Source organism: Oenanthe melanoleuca, chromosome 22, assembly GCF_029582105.1.
Source record: "Oenanthe melanoleuca isolate GR-GAL-2019-014 chromosome 22, OMel1.0, whole genome shotgun sequence".
NCBI classification, from domain to species: Eukaryota; Metazoa; Chordata; class Aves; order Passeriformes; family Muscicapidae; genus Oenanthe; species Oenanthe melanoleuca.
This window is the reverse complement of record NC_079355.1, coordinates 3,491,944-3,510,636: the sequence shown is the minus strand read 5'-3', so window position 1 is coordinate 3,510,636 and position 18,693 is coordinate 3,491,944. Positions and strand designations below refer to the sequence as shown.

The 18,693-nt window shown below is 46.2% G+C and overlaps 1 protein-coding gene across 1 annotated transcript in view; it reads right to left on the bottom strand.

The window, feature by feature from the left end:
• XPO7 (exportin 7) overlaps positions 1-18,693 on the bottom strand; it is a gene marked incomplete at its 5' end in the record, with an annotated part of 75,098 nt that overhangs the window by 29,809 nt on the left and 26,596 nt on the right. Inside the window, 7 exons of the mRNA XM_056508615.1 lie at positions 2,324-2,404; positions 4,296-4,369; positions 6,981-7,116; positions 9,713-9,818; positions 12,664-12,857; positions 14,281-14,453; positions 17,057-17,203. Of these exons, the coding sequence (XP_056364590.1) occupies positions 2,324-2,404; positions 4,296-4,369; positions 6,981-7,116; positions 9,713-9,818; positions 12,664-12,857; positions 14,281-14,453; positions 17,057-17,203 (911 nt within the window). The remainder of the gene's footprint in view (positions 1-2,323; positions 2,405-4,295; positions 4,370-6,980; positions 7,117-9,712; positions 9,819-12,663; positions 12,858-14,280; positions 14,454-17,056; positions 17,204-18,693) is intronic.

Below are 18,693 nucleotides of genomic sequence, written 5' to 3'. Positions count from 1 at the left end.
TAGGTCTGGAATTTCTGGAATTCTTGGAAATTCTGGAATTCCTGGGAAAATAATTCTGGGAATGGGCTGGAAAAATGGGATTGGGTCTGGAGAACTCAGGAAATTGGGGATTTTTGGTTTTTGCAAGGATAAACCAAATTATGCAAATCTTGGCTTGGGGAGACGCTCGGTGATCACTGGGGAAAAATTGTAGGTCTGGAATTTCTGGAAATTCTGGAATTCCTGGGAAAATAATTCTGGGAATGGGCTGGAAAAATGGGATTGGGCCTGGAGAACTCAGGAAATTGGGGATTTTGTTTTTTTGGGTCCAAGGAAAAACGAAATTGTGCAAATCTCAGCTTGGGGAGACCCTCGGTGACCACTGGGGAAAATCTGGGTCTGGAATTTCTGGAATTCCTGAAAATTCTGGAATTCCTGGAAAAATTATTCTGGGAATGGGCTGGAAAAATGGGATTGGGTCTGGAGAACTCAGGAAATCGGAGATTTTTGGTTTTTTTCAAGGATAAGATGAATTATGCAAATCTCAGCTTGGGGAGATGCTTGGTGACCACTGGGGAAAAATCTGGGTCTGGAATTCCTGGATATTCTGGAATTCCTGGAAAAATAATTCTGGGAATGGGCTGGAAAAATGGGATTGGGCCTGGAGAACTCAGGAAATTGGGGATTTTGTTTTGTTGGGTCCAAGGAAAAACCGAATTGTGCAAATCTTGGATTGGGAGACACTTGGTGACCACTGGGGAAAAATCTGGGTCTGGAATTTCTGGAATTCCTGAAAATTCTGGAATTCCTGGAAAAATTATTCTGGGAATAGGCTGGAAAAATGGGATTGGGTCTGGAGAACTGGGGAAACTGGGGATTTTGGTTTTTTTCAAGGATAACCCAAATTGTGAAAATCTCGGCTTGGGGAGACCCTCAGTGACCACTGGGGAAAAATTGTAGGTCTGGAATTTCTGGAAATTCTGGAATTCCTGGGAAAATAATTCTGGGAATGGGCTGGAAAAATGGGATTGGGTCTGGAGAACTTGGGAAATTGGGGATTTTGTTTTGTTGGGTCCAAGGAAAAACCAAATTGTAGAAATCTCAGCTTGGGGAGAAGTCTTGGGGAAACTAGATCTGGAATTTCTGGAATTCCTGGAAATTCTGGAATTCCTGGAAAATCACTTTCAGGGGAAGGTTGGAAAAAAGGGATTGTGCTGGGATTGTTCAGGAAATTGGAAATTCTGTTTTTTCAAGGAAAACCCAAAGTGTGTAGATCTTGGCTTGGGGAAACTCAGGGTCTGGAAGTTGTGGAATTCCTGGAATTCCTGGGAATTCTGGAATTCCTGGAAAATCACTTCCAGGGAGAACAGGTTTGTGCCTGGATTATTCAGGAACTTGGGAATTCTGTTTGCTTCTCAATATATTGGGAATTCTCTCCTGTTTTTTCAAGGAAAATCCAAACTCTGCAGATCTTATCTTAGGGCGACCCTTGGGGTTAAAAAACTCCAGGTCTGGAATTCCTGGAATTTCTAGAATTCCTGGAAAATCTCTTCCAGAATCAGGCTGGGAGAAGGGGATTGTGCCTGGATTATTCCATAAATTGGGAATTTTCTCTTTGCTCCAAGAACAACCCAAGTGCTTGTGGAGATCCTGGAGGAAAACTCTGGGTTGGGAACTTGTGGAATTCTTGGAATTTGTGGAATTCTTGGGATTTGTGGAATTCTTGGAAATTCTGGAATTCCTGGAAAATCTCTTCCAGAGTCAGGCTGGGAGAAGGGGATTGTGCCTGGATTATTCCATAAATTGGGAATTTTCTGTTTGCTCCAAGTGCTTGTGGAGACCCTGGAGGAAAACTCTGGGTTGGGAACTTGTGGAATTCTTGGAATTTGTGGAATTCTTGGAAATTCTGGAATTCCTGGAAAATCTGGAATTCCTGGAAAATCTCTTCCAGAATCAGGCTGGGAGAAGGGGATTGTGCCTGGATTATTCCATAAATTGGGAATTTTCTGTTTGCTCCAAGTGCTTGTGGAGACCGTGGAGGAAAACTCTGGGTCTGGAACTTGTGGAATTCTTGGGATTTGTGGAATTCTTGGAAATTCTGGAATTCTTGGAACTTTAGGAATTCCTGAAACTTCCAGAATCCCTGGAAAACCAGAAACCCAACTGGAATCTACCCCCCAACACAAGGGAGGGAACCCAACATTCCCTGAGCTTCATCCCACCCTTTACTCTCCCCATTCCCAAAATTCCAGAGGGGGAAAAAAAAGCAGGAATGTGCTGCAGCCTCCATTCCAGCAGAATTCCCTTTTCCCAGGAATTTTGGGAGCCTTTCCCAAAAGGATATCCAATGGAGAGGTCGTTGAGCAGCTGCAGAGTCTTGGAGGTGATGGGCTCACAGCGACCCCAGTACTTCAGGTTGGTGATGCTGGGGAAGGAAAAACATGGATCAGAGGGAATTCCTGGGATTTTTCCAGCTTTTTCCTGGGAATTCTGGTGGATTTTTCCAGGTTTCTGCCTCCTAAGTGAGGTACAGATGGCACAAAGAGAAATGGGAATAAAAAACAAGCAGGATTGTGTTGGGTTGGAAAAGTTTGGAGATGGAGGAGCTCAAGGTGCACCTGGAATTCTGGGGGATCAAATAATGGATAAAATTGATTAAAAATTGGTAAAATTGATTTTGTGGAATTTTTGGGGATTTGTGGAATTTTGGTGGAATTTCAGTGGAATTCGTGAATTTTTTTTGGGTGGAATTTTGGTGGAATGTTTGTGAAATTCTGGTGGAATTTGTGCAAAATTTTTGTGGGATGTTGGTGGAATTTTTGTGGGATTCCTGGAATTCTGGTGGAATTTGTGGAATTTCATTGGAATTTTCGTGGAATTTTTGGTGGAATTTGTGTGGAAGCTTTGTGGAAGTTTGGTGCAATTTGTGGAATTTTCATGGAATTTTGGCAGATTTTTTGGTGTAATTTTTTGTGAATTTCTATGGAATTTTGCTGGAATTTCTGTGGAATTTTTGGCATTCAGGCAGATTTTTTGGTGGAATTTTCTGTGAATTTCTATGGAATTTCTGTGGAATTTCTGTGGAATTTTTGGCATTCAGGTGGATTTTTTGTGGAATTTTTTGTGAATTTCTATGGAATTTCTATGGAATTTCTGTGGAATTTCTGTGGAATTTTTGGCATTCAGGTGGATTTTTTGTGGAATTTTTTGTGAATTTCTATGGAATTTTTCACATTTAGGCAGAATTTTTTGTGTAATTTTTTGTGTAATTTTTTGTGTAATTTTTTGTGAATTTCTATGGAATTTCTGTGGAATTTTTATCATTTAGGCAGAATTTTTGGTGGAATTTTTTGTGAATTTCTATGGAATTTATATGGAATTTTGGTGGAATTTCTGTGGAATTCTGGCAGGTTTTTTTGTGGAATTTTTTGTGAATTTCTGTGGAATTTTGGTGGAATTTCTGTGGAATTTTGGCAGATTTTTTTGTGTAATTTTTTGTGAATTTCTATGGTATTTTGGTGGAATTTTTATCTTTTAGGCAGAATTTTTGGTGGAATTTTTTGTGAATTTCTATGGAATTTCTATGGAATTTTGGTGGAATTTCTGTGGAATTTTTGGCATTTAGGAGGATTTTTTTGTGGAATTTTTTGTGAATTTCTATGGAATTTATATGGAATTTTGGTGGAATTTCTGTGGAATTTTTATCTTTTAGGCAGATTTTTTGGTGGAATTTTTCGTGAATTTCTATGGAATTTTGCTGGAATTTCTGTAGAATTTTTGGCATTTAGGAGGATTTTTTGGCAGAATTTTTTGTGAATTTCTATGGAATTTATATGGAATTTTGGTGGAATTTCTTTGGAATTTTGGCAGATTTTTTTGTGTAATTTTTTGTGAATTTCTATGGAATTTCTACGGAATTTTGGCAGATTTTTTGGTGGAATTTTTTGTGAATTTCTATGGTATTTTGGTGGAATTTTTATCTTTTAGGCAGAATTTTTGGTGGAATTTTTTGTGAATTTCTATGGAATTTCTATGGAGTTTTGGTGGAATTTCTGTGGAATTTTTGGCATTTAGGAGGATTTTTTTGTGGAATTTTTTGTGAATTTCTATGGAATTTCTGTGGAACTTTTGGCATTTAGGCAGAAGTTTAGGTGGAATTTTTTGTGAATTTCTATGGAATCTTTGTCAATTTTTGTTGAATTTTGCTGGAATTGTGGTTCCCTTTGTAAAACCCTGTTTCCCCAGAACCCTTCTCTGCATCACCCAGAATTCCCAACCCTTGAGAATTCCCAAAATTCCCAAATTTCCCCACTCACATCTTGCCAATGAAGACACTCAGCACCATGGTCTCATCGTTCAGCCCCAGCACCTCCGACAGCCTCCGGTACAGCTGCCAAAAAATCAACAAAAAAAATTGGAAAAAAGGCTCCAAACCCACCAGGAAATCTGGGAATTATCCCCAAAAATCCACTCTGCCCTCTGTGAAAAATGGGATTTTTCCATGGGGTGTTTGGTTCATCTAAATGATCCGAATTTGGATTTTTTCTGGATTTTTTTTGGCTGCACCGAGGAAAATTTTTCCAGGAAAATTCTTGGAAAAATCCCAAAAAATAAGAATTGTGCCTCAGCTCCAAACACAAACAGGATTTCTCTGGAATTCTCAGCAAATCCAAATTTTCCCTGGGAAGGGATTGGATCCTAATCCCAAAACAACATTCCTGTTTTTTTTTTTCATTGGAATTTTCTATCCCAAATCTCAGCTATAAATCCCTTGGGATGAAGGGAATTTGGAATTATTCCCATTTTAAAACCTGGGAGAAGAAGATGAGGAGGTGATGCCAGGAATAAAAAAAAATTGGGGTGGAATCCCAGAAAATGGGATTTAAAAGGAGAAAAAAATCCCAGAAAATGGGATTTAAAAGGAGGAAAGATCCCAGAAAATGGGATTTAACTCTTAAGAGAAATCTCAGAAAATGAGACTGAATTCCAGGTAAAATGAGGAAAAAATTTAATTCCAGGAAAAATCCCAGAAAAGGGGATTTAAAAAGAGGGAAAATCCTGGAAATTGGGATTTAAAAGGAGGAAAAATGCCAGAAAATGAAATTTAATTACAAGTAAAATGAGGTAAAGTCACAGAAAATGGAATTTAATTCCAGAAAAAAAATCCCAGAAATTGGGATTTAATTCCAGGAGAACTCTCAGAAAATGGAATTGAATTCCAGGTAAAATAAGGATTTAATCCTAGAAAAGGGCATTTAAAAGGAGGGAAAATCTGAGAAACTGGGATTTAAAAGGAGGGACAATCCCAGAAACTGGGATTTAAAAGGAGGAAAAAAAATCCCAGAAAATGGAATTGAATTCCAGGAGAACTCTCAGAAAATGGAACTGAAATCCAGGTAAAATGAGGATTTAGTTCTGGAAAATGATATTTAAAAGGAGGAAAAATCCCAAAAAACGAAATTTAATTCCAAGTAAAATGAGGTAAAGTCACAAAAAATGGAATTTAATTCCAGAAAAAATCCCAGAAATTGGGATTTAATTCCAGGAGAACTCTTAGAAAATGGAATTGAATTCCAGGTAAAACAAGGATTTAATTCTGGAAATTGGGATTTAAAAGGAGGGAAAATCCCAGAAATTGGGATTTAAAAGCAGGAAAAAAATCCCAGAAAATGGAATTGAATTCCAGGAGAACTCTCAGAAAATGGAATTGAATTCCAGGTAAAATAAGGATTCAATCCTGGAAAATGGGATTTCAAAGGAGGGAAAATCCCAGCAAAGGGGATTTAGCCCCTTTATAACCAGGACACAGTAAGGAGTGAGCAGAGCAGGGCTGTTCTGCCAGGAAAACCCTGGACTGCAGCTGTTGAGCTGTTTAGCTGCCCCAGCTGCCCCAGGTGTCCCAGGTGTCCCAGGTGTCCCAGCTGTCCCATCTGTCCCAGGTGTCCCAGCTGTTGAGCAGTCCCAGGTGTCCCAGCTGTCCCAGCTGTCCCAGGTGTCCCAGGTGTTCCAGCTGCCCCAGGTGTCCCAGGTGCCCAAGGTGTCCCAGGTGTCCCAGGCATCCCAGGTGTCCCAGGTGTCCCAGGCATCCCAGCTGTCCCAGGTGTCCCAGCTGTCCCAGCTGCTCCAGCTGCCCCAGCTGTCCCAGGTGTCCCAGGTGTCCCAGGTGCCCCAGGTGTCCCAGGTGTCCCAGGTGTCTCAGCTGCCCCAGCTGCCCCAGGTGCCCCAGGTGCCCCAGGTGTCCCAGGTGTCCCAGGTGCCCCAGCTGTCCCAGGTGTCCCAGCTGTCCCAGGTGTCTCAGCTGCCCCAGCTGCCCCAGGTGTCCCAGGTGTCCCAGCTGCCCCAGCTGTCCCAGGTGTCCCAGCTGCCCCAGGTGTCCCAGGTGTCTCAGCTGCCCCAGGTGTTCCAGCTGTCCCAGCTGCCCCAGGTGTCCCAGGTGTCCCAGCTGCCCCAGGTGTCCCAGCTCTCCCAGCTGTTCCAGCTGTTGAGCAGTCCCAGCTGTCCCAGGTGTCCCAGCTGCCCCAGGTGTCCCAGGTGTCCCAGCTGCCCCAGGTGTCCCAGCTCTCCCAGCTGTTCCAGCTGTTGAGCAGTCCCAGCTGTCCCAGGTGTCCCAGCTGCCCCAGGTGTCCCAGCTGTCCCAGGTGTCCCAGCTGTCCCAGGTGCCCCAGCTGTTCCAGCTGTTGAGCTGCCCCAGCTGTCCCAGGTGTGTCCCAGGTGTGTCCCAGGTGTGTCCCAGCTGCCCCAGCTGTTGAGCAGTCCCAGCTGTCCCAGGTGTGTCCCAGGTGTGTCCCAGGTGTGTCCCAGCTGTCCCAGCTGTCCCAGGTGTGTCCCAGGTGTGTTACCTGTCCCCAGGTGTGTCCCAGCTGACAAATGGGATGTCCCAGGTGTGTCCCAGGTGTGTCCCCAGGTGTGTCCCAGCTGTCCCAGGTGTCCCCAGGTGTGTCCCAGGTGTGTCCCAGGTGTGTCCCAGGTGTGTCCCAGGTGTCGAGCCGCCCCAGCCGTACCTTGGAGGATTTCTGCACCTGGTCCCCGATGTAGATCTTGCGGAACTGCTCGAAGAAGCTCAGCATGGCCAGCTCCAGCTTCTCATTGCCCGCCTGCGCCAGCCGCGAGTCCGTCAGGTTCATCAGCTGCAGCACCCTGCGGGGGGGGAAACATGGGGGGAAAAAAATGGGGAAAAAGGGGGGGAAACGGGAAAAATGGGGGAGAAAAGGAGGGAAAAGGGGGGAAGAAGGGGGGAGAAAAAAATGGGGAAAAATGGGGAAATGGGGGGGAAAGGGGGGAAAAATGGGGAATGTGGGGGAATGGGGAAAGGGGGGGGAAAAGGGGGGGAAGGGGAAATGTGGGGGAAAATGGGGGAGAAAAGGGGAAAAACAGGTGAGAAAAGAGGGGAGAAAAGGGGAAAAATTGGGAAAATGGGGGGAAAATGTGGGACAAAAAAATGGGGAAATGGGAGGGAAAAGGGGGAAGAAAAGAGGAGAAAAGGGGGAAAAAAGGGAAAATGGGGGAAAAAATGGGGAAAAATGAGGAAATGGGAGGGAAAAGGGTGGAGAAAAGGGGAAAAAAAGGTGAGAAAAGGGAGGAGAAAAGGAGGGAAAATGGGGAGAAAAAAGGAAAATGTGGGGGAAAAAATGGGGAAATGGGAGGGGAAAAATGGGAGAGAAAAGGGAAAATGTGGGGGGAAATGGGTGACAAAAATGGGGAAATGGGGGGGAAAAATGGGGGAGAAAAATGGGAAGATGGGGGGAAAGGGGGGAGAAAAGGGGAAAATGGAGGAGAATAAAATGGGGGAATGGGGGAGAAAAGGGGGGAGAAAAATAGGGGGGAAATGGGGGAGAAAATGGGAAAATGGGGGGGAAAATGGGGGAGAAAAGGGGAAAAACAGGTGAGAAAAGGGGGGAAAATGGGGAAGAAAATGTGGGAGAAAAGGGGGAAAAGGGGTGAAAAAGTGGGGAAAATGGGGGAGAAAAGAGGGGAGAAAAGGGGAAAAACAGGTGAGAAAAGGGGGGAGAAAAGGGAAAATGGGGAAAAGATTGGGAAAAAGGGGAGTGAAAATGGAGGGAAAAAGCAGAGGGGAGAAATGAGAGAAAAGGGGAGAAAAGCAAGGAAATATTCCAAATAATTCCCAGTATTTCCAAGCCAAATATTCCCAAGAATTCCCAATATTCCCAAATCAAATATTCCTAATAATTCCCAGTATTTCCCAGCCATATATTCCCAAGCCCAAAATTTCCAACAATTCCCAATATTTCTGAACCAAATATTCCAAATAATTCCCAATATTCCCAAATCCAGTATTCCCAAGAATTCCCAATATTTCTGAATCAAATATTTCCAGTTATTCCCAGTATTCCCAAGAATTCCCCATACTCCCAAATCCAGTATTCCCAAGAATTCCCAATATTTCTGAATCAAATATTTCCAGTTATTCCCAATATTCCCAAGAATTCCCCATACTCCCAAATCCAGTATTCCCAAGAATTCCCAATATTTCTGAATCAAATATTTCCAGTTATTCCCAATATTCCCAAGAATTCCCCATACTCCCAAATCCAGTATTCCCAAGAATTCCCAATATTCCCAAATCCAGTATTCCCAAGAATTCCCAATATTTCTGAATCAAATATTTCCAGTTATTCCCAATATTCCCAAGAATTCCCCATACTCCCAAATCCAGTATTCCCAAGAATTCCCAATATTCCCAAATCCAGTATTCCCAAGAATTCTCAATAATTCCCAATAATTTCCAATATTCCCAATATTCCCAAATCCAGTATTTCCAATAATTCCCAGTATTTCCGAACCAAATATTTCAAATAATTCCCAATATTTCCAAGTCCAGTATTCCCAAGAATTCCCAAGAATTCCCAAATCCAGTATTCCCAAGAATTCCCAATATTCCCAAGCCAAATATTCCCAACAATTCCCAATATTTCCAAGTCTAGTATTCCCAAGAATTCCCCATACTCCCAAATCCAGTATTCCCAAGAATTCCCAATAATTCCAAGACAAATATTCCCAATAATTTCCAGTATTTCCCAGCCAAATATTCCAAATAATTCTCAGTATTTCCTAGCCAAATATTCCCAACAATTCCCAATATTTCTGAACCAAATATTCCAAATAATTCCCAGTATTTCCAAGCCAAATATTCCCAAGAATTCCCCATAGTCCCAAATCCAGTATTCCCAAGAATTCCCAATATTTCTGAATCAAATATTTCCAGTTATTCCCAATATTCCCAAGAATTCCCCATACTCCCAAATCCAGTATTCCCAAGAATTCCCAATATTCCCAAATCCAGTATTCCCAAGAATTCCCAATATTTCTGAATCAAATATTTCCAGTTATTCCCAATATTCCCAAGGATTCCCCATACTCCCAAATCCAGTATTCCCAAGAATTCCCAATATTTCTGAATCAAATATTTCCAGTTATTCCCAATATTCCCAAGAATTCCCCATACTCCCAAATCCAGTATTCCCAAGAATTCCCAATATTTCTGAATCAAATATTTCCAGTTATTCCCAATATTCCCAAGAATTCCCCATACTCCCAAATCCAGTATTCCCAAGAATTCCCAACATTCCCAGCACGTCCCACAGCCACCATCCCACACGAGCTCCCTCTCCCTGCCCGGCCGGGCGTTCCCGTTATCCCGTTTTCCCGTTATCCTGTTTTCCCGTTATCCCGTGTTCCCGTTTTCCCGTTGTTATCCCGTTATCCCGGAACCCACCGGCACACCAGCTCCCCGTCCATGGCGTCCTGCTCGTCCGTGCTGGCGAACGACACCCGGCCGCCGATGACCGCGCCGATGATGTACACCAGCCACGTCAGCCGGCCTGGGGAGAGGGACATGGGGTTGTGGGGTTATGGGATTGTGGGAGTTATGGGGTTGTGGGATTTATGGGATTTATGGGATTGTGGGATCCATGGGATGGCGCCGATGATGTACACCAGCCACGTCAGCCGGCCTGGGGACAGACATGGGGTTATGGGGTTGTGGGATTGTGGGAGTTATGGGATTGGGATTGATGGGATCCATGGGATGGCGCTGATGATGTACACCAGCCACGTCAGCCGGCCTGGGGAGGGGACATGGGGTTATGGGATTTATGGGATTGTGGGATTTATGGGATTTATGGGATTGTTTAAGGGATCCATGGGATGGTGCCGATGATGTACACCAGCCACGTCAGCCGGCCTGGGGGGAACAAGGAGTTATGGGGTTATGGGATTTATGGGATTGTGGGATCCATGGGATTGATGGGATTGATGGGATCCATGGGATGGTGGGATTGATGGGATCCATGGGATGGTGGGATTGATGGGATTGTGGGATTTATGGAATAGTGGGATCCATGGGATTGTGGGATTAATGGGATCCATGGGATGGCGCCGATGATGTACACCAGCCACGTCAGCCGGCCTGGGGGACACACATGGGGTTATGGGGTTATGGGATTGTGGGATTTATGGGATTGATGGGATAGGATCCATGGGATTGTGGGATTGATGGGATCCATGGGATTGATGGGATTGTGGGATTGTGGGATGGATGGGATCGATGGGATTGATGGGATTGTGGGATCCATGGGATTGTGGGATCCATGGGATTGTGGGATTGTGTGATCTATGGGATTGTGGGATTGATGGGATCCATGGGATGGTGCCTATGATGTACACCAGCCACGTGGGACAGACACACGGGGTTATGGGGTTATGGGATTTGTGGGATTGTGGGATTTGTGGGATTGTGGGACCCATGGGATTGATGGGATTGATGGGATTGTGGGATGGATGGGATTGTGGGATTGATCAGAGGGGATTGTGGGATCCATGGGATGGTGCCAATGATGTACACCAGCCACGTCAGGCAGCCTGGGGACACACACGGGGTTATGGGATTTGTGGGGCTGTGGGATTTATGGGATTGTGGGATTGACGAGATGGATGGGATTGATGGGATTATGGGATCCATGGGATTGTGTTGATGATGTACACCAGCCACATCAGCCGGCCTGGGGGGACACAGGCAGTTATGGGATTTATGGGATTGTGGGATTGATGGGATTGTGGGATCCATGGGATGGCACCGATGATGTACACCAGCCACGTCAGCCGGCCTGGGGAGGGGACATGGGATGGGATTGATGGGATTGTGGGATTGATGGGATGGTGCTGATGATGTACACCAGCCATGTCAGGCGACCTGGGAGGACACACACACGGGGTTATGGGATTGTGGGATTGATGGGATTGTGGGATCCATGGGATTGATGGGATGGGATTGATGGGATCCAAGAGATTTATGGGATGGGATTGATGGGATCCATGGCAGTGACTGACCCTCCTGCACAGCCAGGTCCATGGGGCTGGCACTGGGATGAGATCTATGGGATTTGGGATGGGATTGATGGGATCTATGGGATTTATGGGATAGGATTTATGGGATTTATGGCAGTGACTGACCCTCCTGCACAGTCAGGTCCATGGGGCTGGCGCTGGCACTGGGATTGGATCTATGGGATTTGGGATGGGATCTATGGCATTGACTGACTCTCCTGCACAGCCAGGTCCATGGGGTTGGCACTGGGATGGGATCTATGGAATATGGGATGAGATCTATGGGATTTGGCATGGGATCTATGGGATTTGGGATAGAATTGATGGGATTCATGGCAGTGACTGACCCTCCTGCACAGCCAGGTCCATGGGGCTGGTGCTGGAGCTGGGATGGGATCTATGGGATTTGGGATGGGATCTATGGGATTTGGGATGGGATCTATGGGATCTATGGGATTTATGGGATAGGATTGATGGGATTTAGGGCACTGACTGACCCTCCTGCACGGCCAGGTCCATGGGGCTGGCGCTGGCACTGGGATGGGATCTATGGGATCTGGGATAGCACTGATGGGATTTATGGGATGGGATCTATGGGATTTATGGGTAGGATTTAGGGCACTGACTGACCCTCCTGCACGGCCAGGTCCATGGGGCTGGCACTGGGATGGGATCTATGGGATTTGGGATGGGATTTATGGGATCTATGGCAGTGACTGACCCTCCTGCACGGCCAGGTCCATGGGGCTGGCACTGGGATAGGATTGATGAGATCTATGGGATTTGGGATGGGATCTATGGGATTTGGGATGGGATCTATGGGATTTGGGATGGGATTTATGGGATCTATGACACTGCCTGACCCTCCTGCACAGCCAGGTCCATGGGGCTGGCGCTGGCGCTGGGATGGGATCTATGGGATTTGGGATGGGATCTATGGGATTTATGGGATTTATGGGATAGGATTTATGTGATCCATGGCAGTGACTGACCCTCCTGCACGGCCAGGTCCATGGGGCTGGCGCTGGCACTGGGATGGGATTGATGGGATTTGGGGTAGGATTTATGGGATTTATGGGTAGGATTTAGGGCACTGACTGACCCTCCTGCACGGCCAGGTCCATGGGGCTGGCACTGGCATTGGGATGGGATCTATGGGATTTGGGATGGGATCTATGGGATTTATGGGATTTATGGGATAGGATTTATGTGATCCATGGCACTGACTGACCCTCCTGCACGGCCAGGTCCATGGGGCTGGCGCTGGCGCTGGGATGGGATCTATGGGATTTGGGGTAGGATTTATGGGATTTATGGGTAGGATTTAGGGCACTGACTGACCCTCCTGCACGGCCAGGTCCATGGGGCTGGCACTGGCGCTCTGCAGCAGCTCCTGGTAGGACTGGGCCGCCTGGTCGAAGAGCTGCACCAGCAGCGCGCACGTCTTCTCGTACTCGCAGCGCCCGATGGTGGAGAGCTGGTCCAGCTGCTGCTGCACCAGCCCCGTGTCCTCCAGAGGGTCCTCCAGGCCATCCCTGCCACAAGGACAGGGAAATGGAGCCCTGAGTGCCAGCAAGCCCTGCTCTGCTTTGGGAGCTGCACCTCAGCATCCTAGAATGCTTTGGGTTGGGAAGAGCGACAGCTCCCCCAAAATAAATCCATCTTCTGCTAAATAAATCCTTTTTCTCCAAAAGAAATCAATTTCCCCTCAAAATAAATTAATTTTCTCCCCAAGAAAATCCATTTTATCTCGAAGGAATCCATTTGCTCCCAAATAAACCTGTTTTAGCTCAGTTCCTTCCACCTTTCCCTGGTTGCTAAATTACCCAGGAATTTCAGGGCACACAGTAGTCAGAAAATTCCCAGAGGTTCCAGAGGGATAAGAGTTGGAAAACAATCCAAGGAGTCAGGATTTGTGTTGTTTGATTTGAGTTTTTCCCATAGAATTTGGCCTGGAAAGGGTTTCAAGCTCAGTTCCCTCAGTCCTCCCCTGGCTGCCAAATTACCCAGGAATTTCTGAGCACTCAGTAGCCAGAAAATTCCCAGAGGTTCCAGAAGGAAAAGAGATGGAAAACAAGCAGAGAGTCATGATTTGTCTGGTTTGAGTTTTTCCCACAGAATGAGTCTAAAGCATTTTTCCTTCCACCTTCCACTAGCTGCCAAATTACCCAGGAACTCCAGAGCACATTGTTGAGAGCAAAATCCCAGAAATTCAGGAGGAAAAAGAGACAGAAAACAAAGCAAGGAGATAAAATTTATGTTATTTGACTTAAGTTTTTCCCACAGAATTTGGCCTGGAATGAATTTAAAGCTCAGCTCACTGCACCTTCCAGCCATTAAGGGCACACTGTTAAGAGGAATTCCCAGAGCTTCCAGAGGGAAAAGAGAAGGAAAACAGAGCAGGGAGTCAGGATTTGTGTTGTTTAAGTTTTTCCCACAGAATTTGGGTTACAAGGCATTTAAAACTCAGCTCGTTGCACCTTCCACTGGCCTGGTTGCCAAATTACCCAGGAATTTCAGGACACATTGTTGGAAGTGAATTCTCAGAACTTCCAGAGAGAAAAGAGAAGGAAAACAAATCAGAGAATGAGGATTTGTGCTGTTTGATTGAAGTTTTTCCCACAGAATTTAGCCTGGAAGGGGTTTCAAGATCAGCTCCTTCCACCTTCCAGCCATTAATGGCCTGGTTACAAATAACCAGGAATTTCAGGGCACATTGTTGAGAGCAAATTCCCAGAGCTTCCAGAGGGAAAAGAGAAGGAAAACAGAGCAGGGAGTCAGGATTTGTGTTTGCTGTTCCCACAGAATTTGGCATTTAAAGCTCAGCCCCTTCCACCTTCCAGCCATTACAGGCCTGGCTGCCGAGCCACCCAGGAGGAACAGCCTCGCTTTTCCCACATTTTTCCCACTTTTCCCCACATTTCCCAGCTGGGCCAGCCAGGAGGGGCTGGGGCTGACCTGAGGATGATGTGCACGGACTCCAGGCGGGAGGTGATGTAGGCCTTGGTCACCTCGGGCGTGTACGTCTCCAGCATGTGCGGCTCCGTGGCCTTGACGTAGGGCACCGAGGCAGCCAGGCGCTGCCACAGGCTCAGCAGGTAGTGCACGCTGTTGGGGGCGAATTCCCAGTGCTGCAGGGGGAAAGGAGATGGAAAGCAAAGCAGGGAGTCAGGATTTGTGTGCTTTGGTTTGAGTTTCCCCACAGAATTTGGGTTAGAAAAGATTTAGAGCTCAGCTCCTTCCACCGGCCTAGCTGCCAAATTACCCAGAATTTCAGTGCACGCTGTTGGGGGTGAATTCCCAGTGCTGCAGGTGGGGAAACAGAGCAGGGAGTCAGGATTTGTGTGCTTTGGTTTGAGTTTTCCCCACAGAATTCGGGTTACAAGGCATTGAGAGCTCAGCTCCTTCCCCTGGCCTGGCTGTCAAATTACCCAGAATTTCAATGCACGCTGTTGGGAGAGAATTCCCAGTGCTGCATGTGGGGAAACAGAGCAGGGAGTCAGGATTTGTGTGCTTTGGTTTGAGTTTTCCCACAGAATTTGGGTTACAAGGCATTGAGAGCTCAGCTCCTTCCACAGGCCTGGCTGTCAAATTACCCAGAATTTCACTGCACGCTGTTGGGGGCGAATTCCCAGTGCTGCAGGGGGAAAGGAGAAAGGAAACAGAGCAGGGAGTCAGGATTTCTGTGCTTTGGTTTGAGTTTCCCCCACAGAATTTGGGTTACAAGGCATTGAGAGCTCAGCTGGTTGCACCTTCCACCGGCCTAGTTACCAAATTACCACGGAATTTCAGGGCACATTGTTGGGAGAGAATTTCCAGAACTTCCAGAGGGAAAGGAGATGGAAAGCAAAGCAGGGAGTCAGGATTTGTGTGGTTTGGTTTGAGTTTCCCCCACAGAATTTTGGTTACAAGGCACTGAGAGCTCAGCTCCTTCCCCTGGCCTGGCTGTCAAATTACCCAGAATTTCAGTGCACGCTGTTGGGAGAGAATTCCCAGAACTTCCAAAGGGAAAAGAGAAGGAAAACAAGCCAAGGAGTCAGGATTTGTGTTGTTTAAGTTTTTCCCCCACAGAATTTGGTCTGGAATGGGTTTAAAGCTCAGCCCCTTCCACCTTGCACTGGCCTAGCTGCCAAATTATTCAGGATTTTCATGGCACACTACTGGGAAAGAGTTCCCAGAACTTCCAGAGAGAAAGAAGATGGAAAGCAAAGCAGGGAGTCAGGATTTGTGTGGTTTGGTTTGAGTTTCCCCCACAGAATTTGGGTTGGAAAGGCATTGAGAGCTCAGCTCCTTCTACTGGCCTGGTTACCAAATTCCCCAGGAATTTCAGGGCACGCTGTTGGGAGAGAGTTCCCAGAACTTCCAGAGGGAAAGGAGATGGAAAGCAAGCCAAGGATTCAGGATTTGTGTGGTTTGACTCGAGTTTTTCTGGGTTAGAAAGGATTTCAAGCTCAGCTGGCTGCACCTTGCACTGGCTGCCAAATTCCCCAGGAATTCCAGGGCATTCCTGGATCAGAGCCATTCCAGCACTCAGGGAACTTTGGGAGAAAATCCCAAATTTCCAGGACGTGGAGCTGAATCCAGCCCTCCCCCAGCTCCCACACACTGAGCTGCCTGCCAGGAATTCCAACTCCAAAAACAAAGGGATTTGGTTTTTAAACCTTCTCCTGTGCAGGGCTGTGGCTCTGAGTTGGAAAATTCATTGGGAATATCCCAATATTCCAAATATTCCCCTTCTGAGTGCACAGCAACAGTGAAGTGAGACAGAATCCTAAAATAAACCTAATTTTACTTGTATTTTTAATTCCCTGCCAGGATATAGAAAAGCCTCTGGAGGCATGGCAACAACTCTGCCTTCCCACATGGATTCCATCCAGGAATTTGTGGATGATTTCTGTAAAAATGCCCCGGATGAGAGGATCCTGCTGTGTTTTCCAGGGAATGCTGAGGGCAGGGAGAGGGGAGGGAAGGGAAAAGGGAAGGGAAAAGGGAGGGAAAAAGGAAAAAGGGAGGAAGAAAAGGAGAAGGGAAAAAGGAATAGGGAAAAAGGGAGAAGGGAAAAAAGGGAGAAGGAAAAAGGAGAAGGGAAAAAAGGGAGAAGGGGAAAAAAGGGAAAAGGGAAAAAAAGGAGAAGGGAAAAAAAGGAGAAGGGAAAAAAGGGAGAAGGGAAAAAAGGGAGAAGGGAAAAAAAGGAGAAGGGAAAAAAAGGGAGAAGGGGAAAAAGGGAGAAGGGAAAAAAGGGAGAAGGGAAAAAGGAGAAGGAAAAAAGGAGAAGGGGAAAAAGGGAGAAGGGAAAAGGGAAAAAGGGAAAAGGGAAAAAGGGAAAAGGGAAGAGGGAAAAGGGAAGAAGGAAAAGGAGAAGAGAGAAGGGAAGAGAGAATAGGGAATAGGGAAGAGGGAATAGGGAAAATGGAAAAGGGAACAGGGAAAAGGGAAAATGGAAAAGGGAAGAGGGAAAATGGAAAAAGGAAAAGGGAAGAGGGAAAAGGGAAAATGGAAAAGGGAATAGGGAAAAGGAAAGGGAAAGAGGGAAAAGGGAAAAATGGAAAAGGGAACAGGGAAAAGGGAGGAAGGAAGAAGGAAAAGGGAAAATGGAATAGGGAAGAGGGAAGAGGCAAGAGGGAAAAGGGAAAATGGAATAAAGAAGAGGGACGAGGGAAGAGGGAAGAGGGAAGAGGGAAAATGGAAAAGGGAACAGGGAATAGAGGAGAGGGAGGAGGGGGGCAGGCTGTACCTGCAGGCTGGTGACGGTGAAGTTGGCGATCAGCCGGATCACCTCGGGGTAGTTCTCCACCTTCACCAGCTCCCCCAGCTGGTAATTGCTCTTCAACCGCGCCAGCAGCCGGCAGAACTCGTGGTAATTGTTGGGGTCTGACAGACTCTGGGGGCACAGAGAGGAACAGCTCTGAGGGATCATCCTGCACCTGGAGACAGCTCCGAGAACAATCCAAGCTCCCACCAAATCCCAACAATCCCATTAACCCACATTTCCTGGTTTTTGGGCACTTCCAGGATGGTTCCAGTCCTTAAATCCTCTTCCAGTGGAGAAATTGTTCCTACAGGAACAGCTCTGCTGTCCCTCCTCAAGCTCAGATCATCTCAGAATGGAGAAAGCTCCAAGAACAATCCAAGATTCTAAAAAATCCCATTAAACCAGGTCAGCAACTGCCACATTTCCTGGTTTTTGGGCATTTCCAGGGATGGTTCCAGTCCTTAAATCCTCTTCCAATGCAGAAATTGTTCCTACAGGAACAGCTCTGCTGTCCCTGCCTCAAGCTCAGATCATCTCAGAATCAGAGTGAGCTCCAAGAACAATCCAAGCTCCCAACAAATCCCAAAAAATCCCATTAAACCAGGTCAGCAACTGCCATATTTCCTGGTGTTTGGGCATTTCCAGGAATGGTTCCAGTCCTTAAATCTTCCTCCAATGGAGAAATTGTTCCTACAGGAACAGCTCTGCTGTCCCTCCTCAAGCTCAGATCATCTCAGAATGGAGAAAGCTCCAAGAACAATCCAAGCTCCCAACAAATCCCAAAAAATCCCAACAAATCCCATTAAACCAGGTCAGCAATTACCACATTTTGGGCATTTCCAGGGATGGTTCCAATCCTTAAATCCTCTTCCAAGGGAGAAATTATTCCCAATACCCACCCTGAACCGCCCTTGGGATGGGGGGAAAAGGGATGAGCAGGACAACACTGCCCAGTTTCCCCTTGCCCAATGTCCAAGTGGGAGATGAGAGGATTTTTGGGATGAGATTTTGGGACATGAGAAGGATTTTTTGGGATGAGATGTTGGGACATGAGAAGGATTTTTTGGGATGAGATGTTGGGACATGAGAAGGATTTTTTGGGACGAGATGTTGGGACATGAGAAGGATTTTTTGGGATGAGATTTTGGGAGATGAGAAGGATTTTTTGGGATGAGGTTTTGGGACATGAGAAGGATTTTTTGGGATGAGATTTTGGGACATGAGAAGGATTTTTTGGGATGAGAGGCTGGGACATGAGAAGGATTTTTTGGGATGAGATGTTGGGACATGAGAAGGATTTTTTGGGATGAGATTTTGGGACATGAGAAGGATTTTTTGGGATGAGAGGCTGGGACATGAGAAGGATTTTTTGGGATGAGATTTTGGGACATGAGAAGGATTTTTTTGGGATGAGATTTTGGGACATGAGAAGGAATTTTTGGGAAGAGATGTTGGGGCACGAGAAGGAGTTTTTGGGATGAGATGTTGAGACATGAGAATGATTTTTTGGGATGAGAGGCTGGGACATGAGAAGGATTTTTTGGGATGAGATTTTGGGAGATGAGAAGGATTTTTTGGGATGAGATTTTGTAACATGAGAAGGATTTTTTGGGATGAGG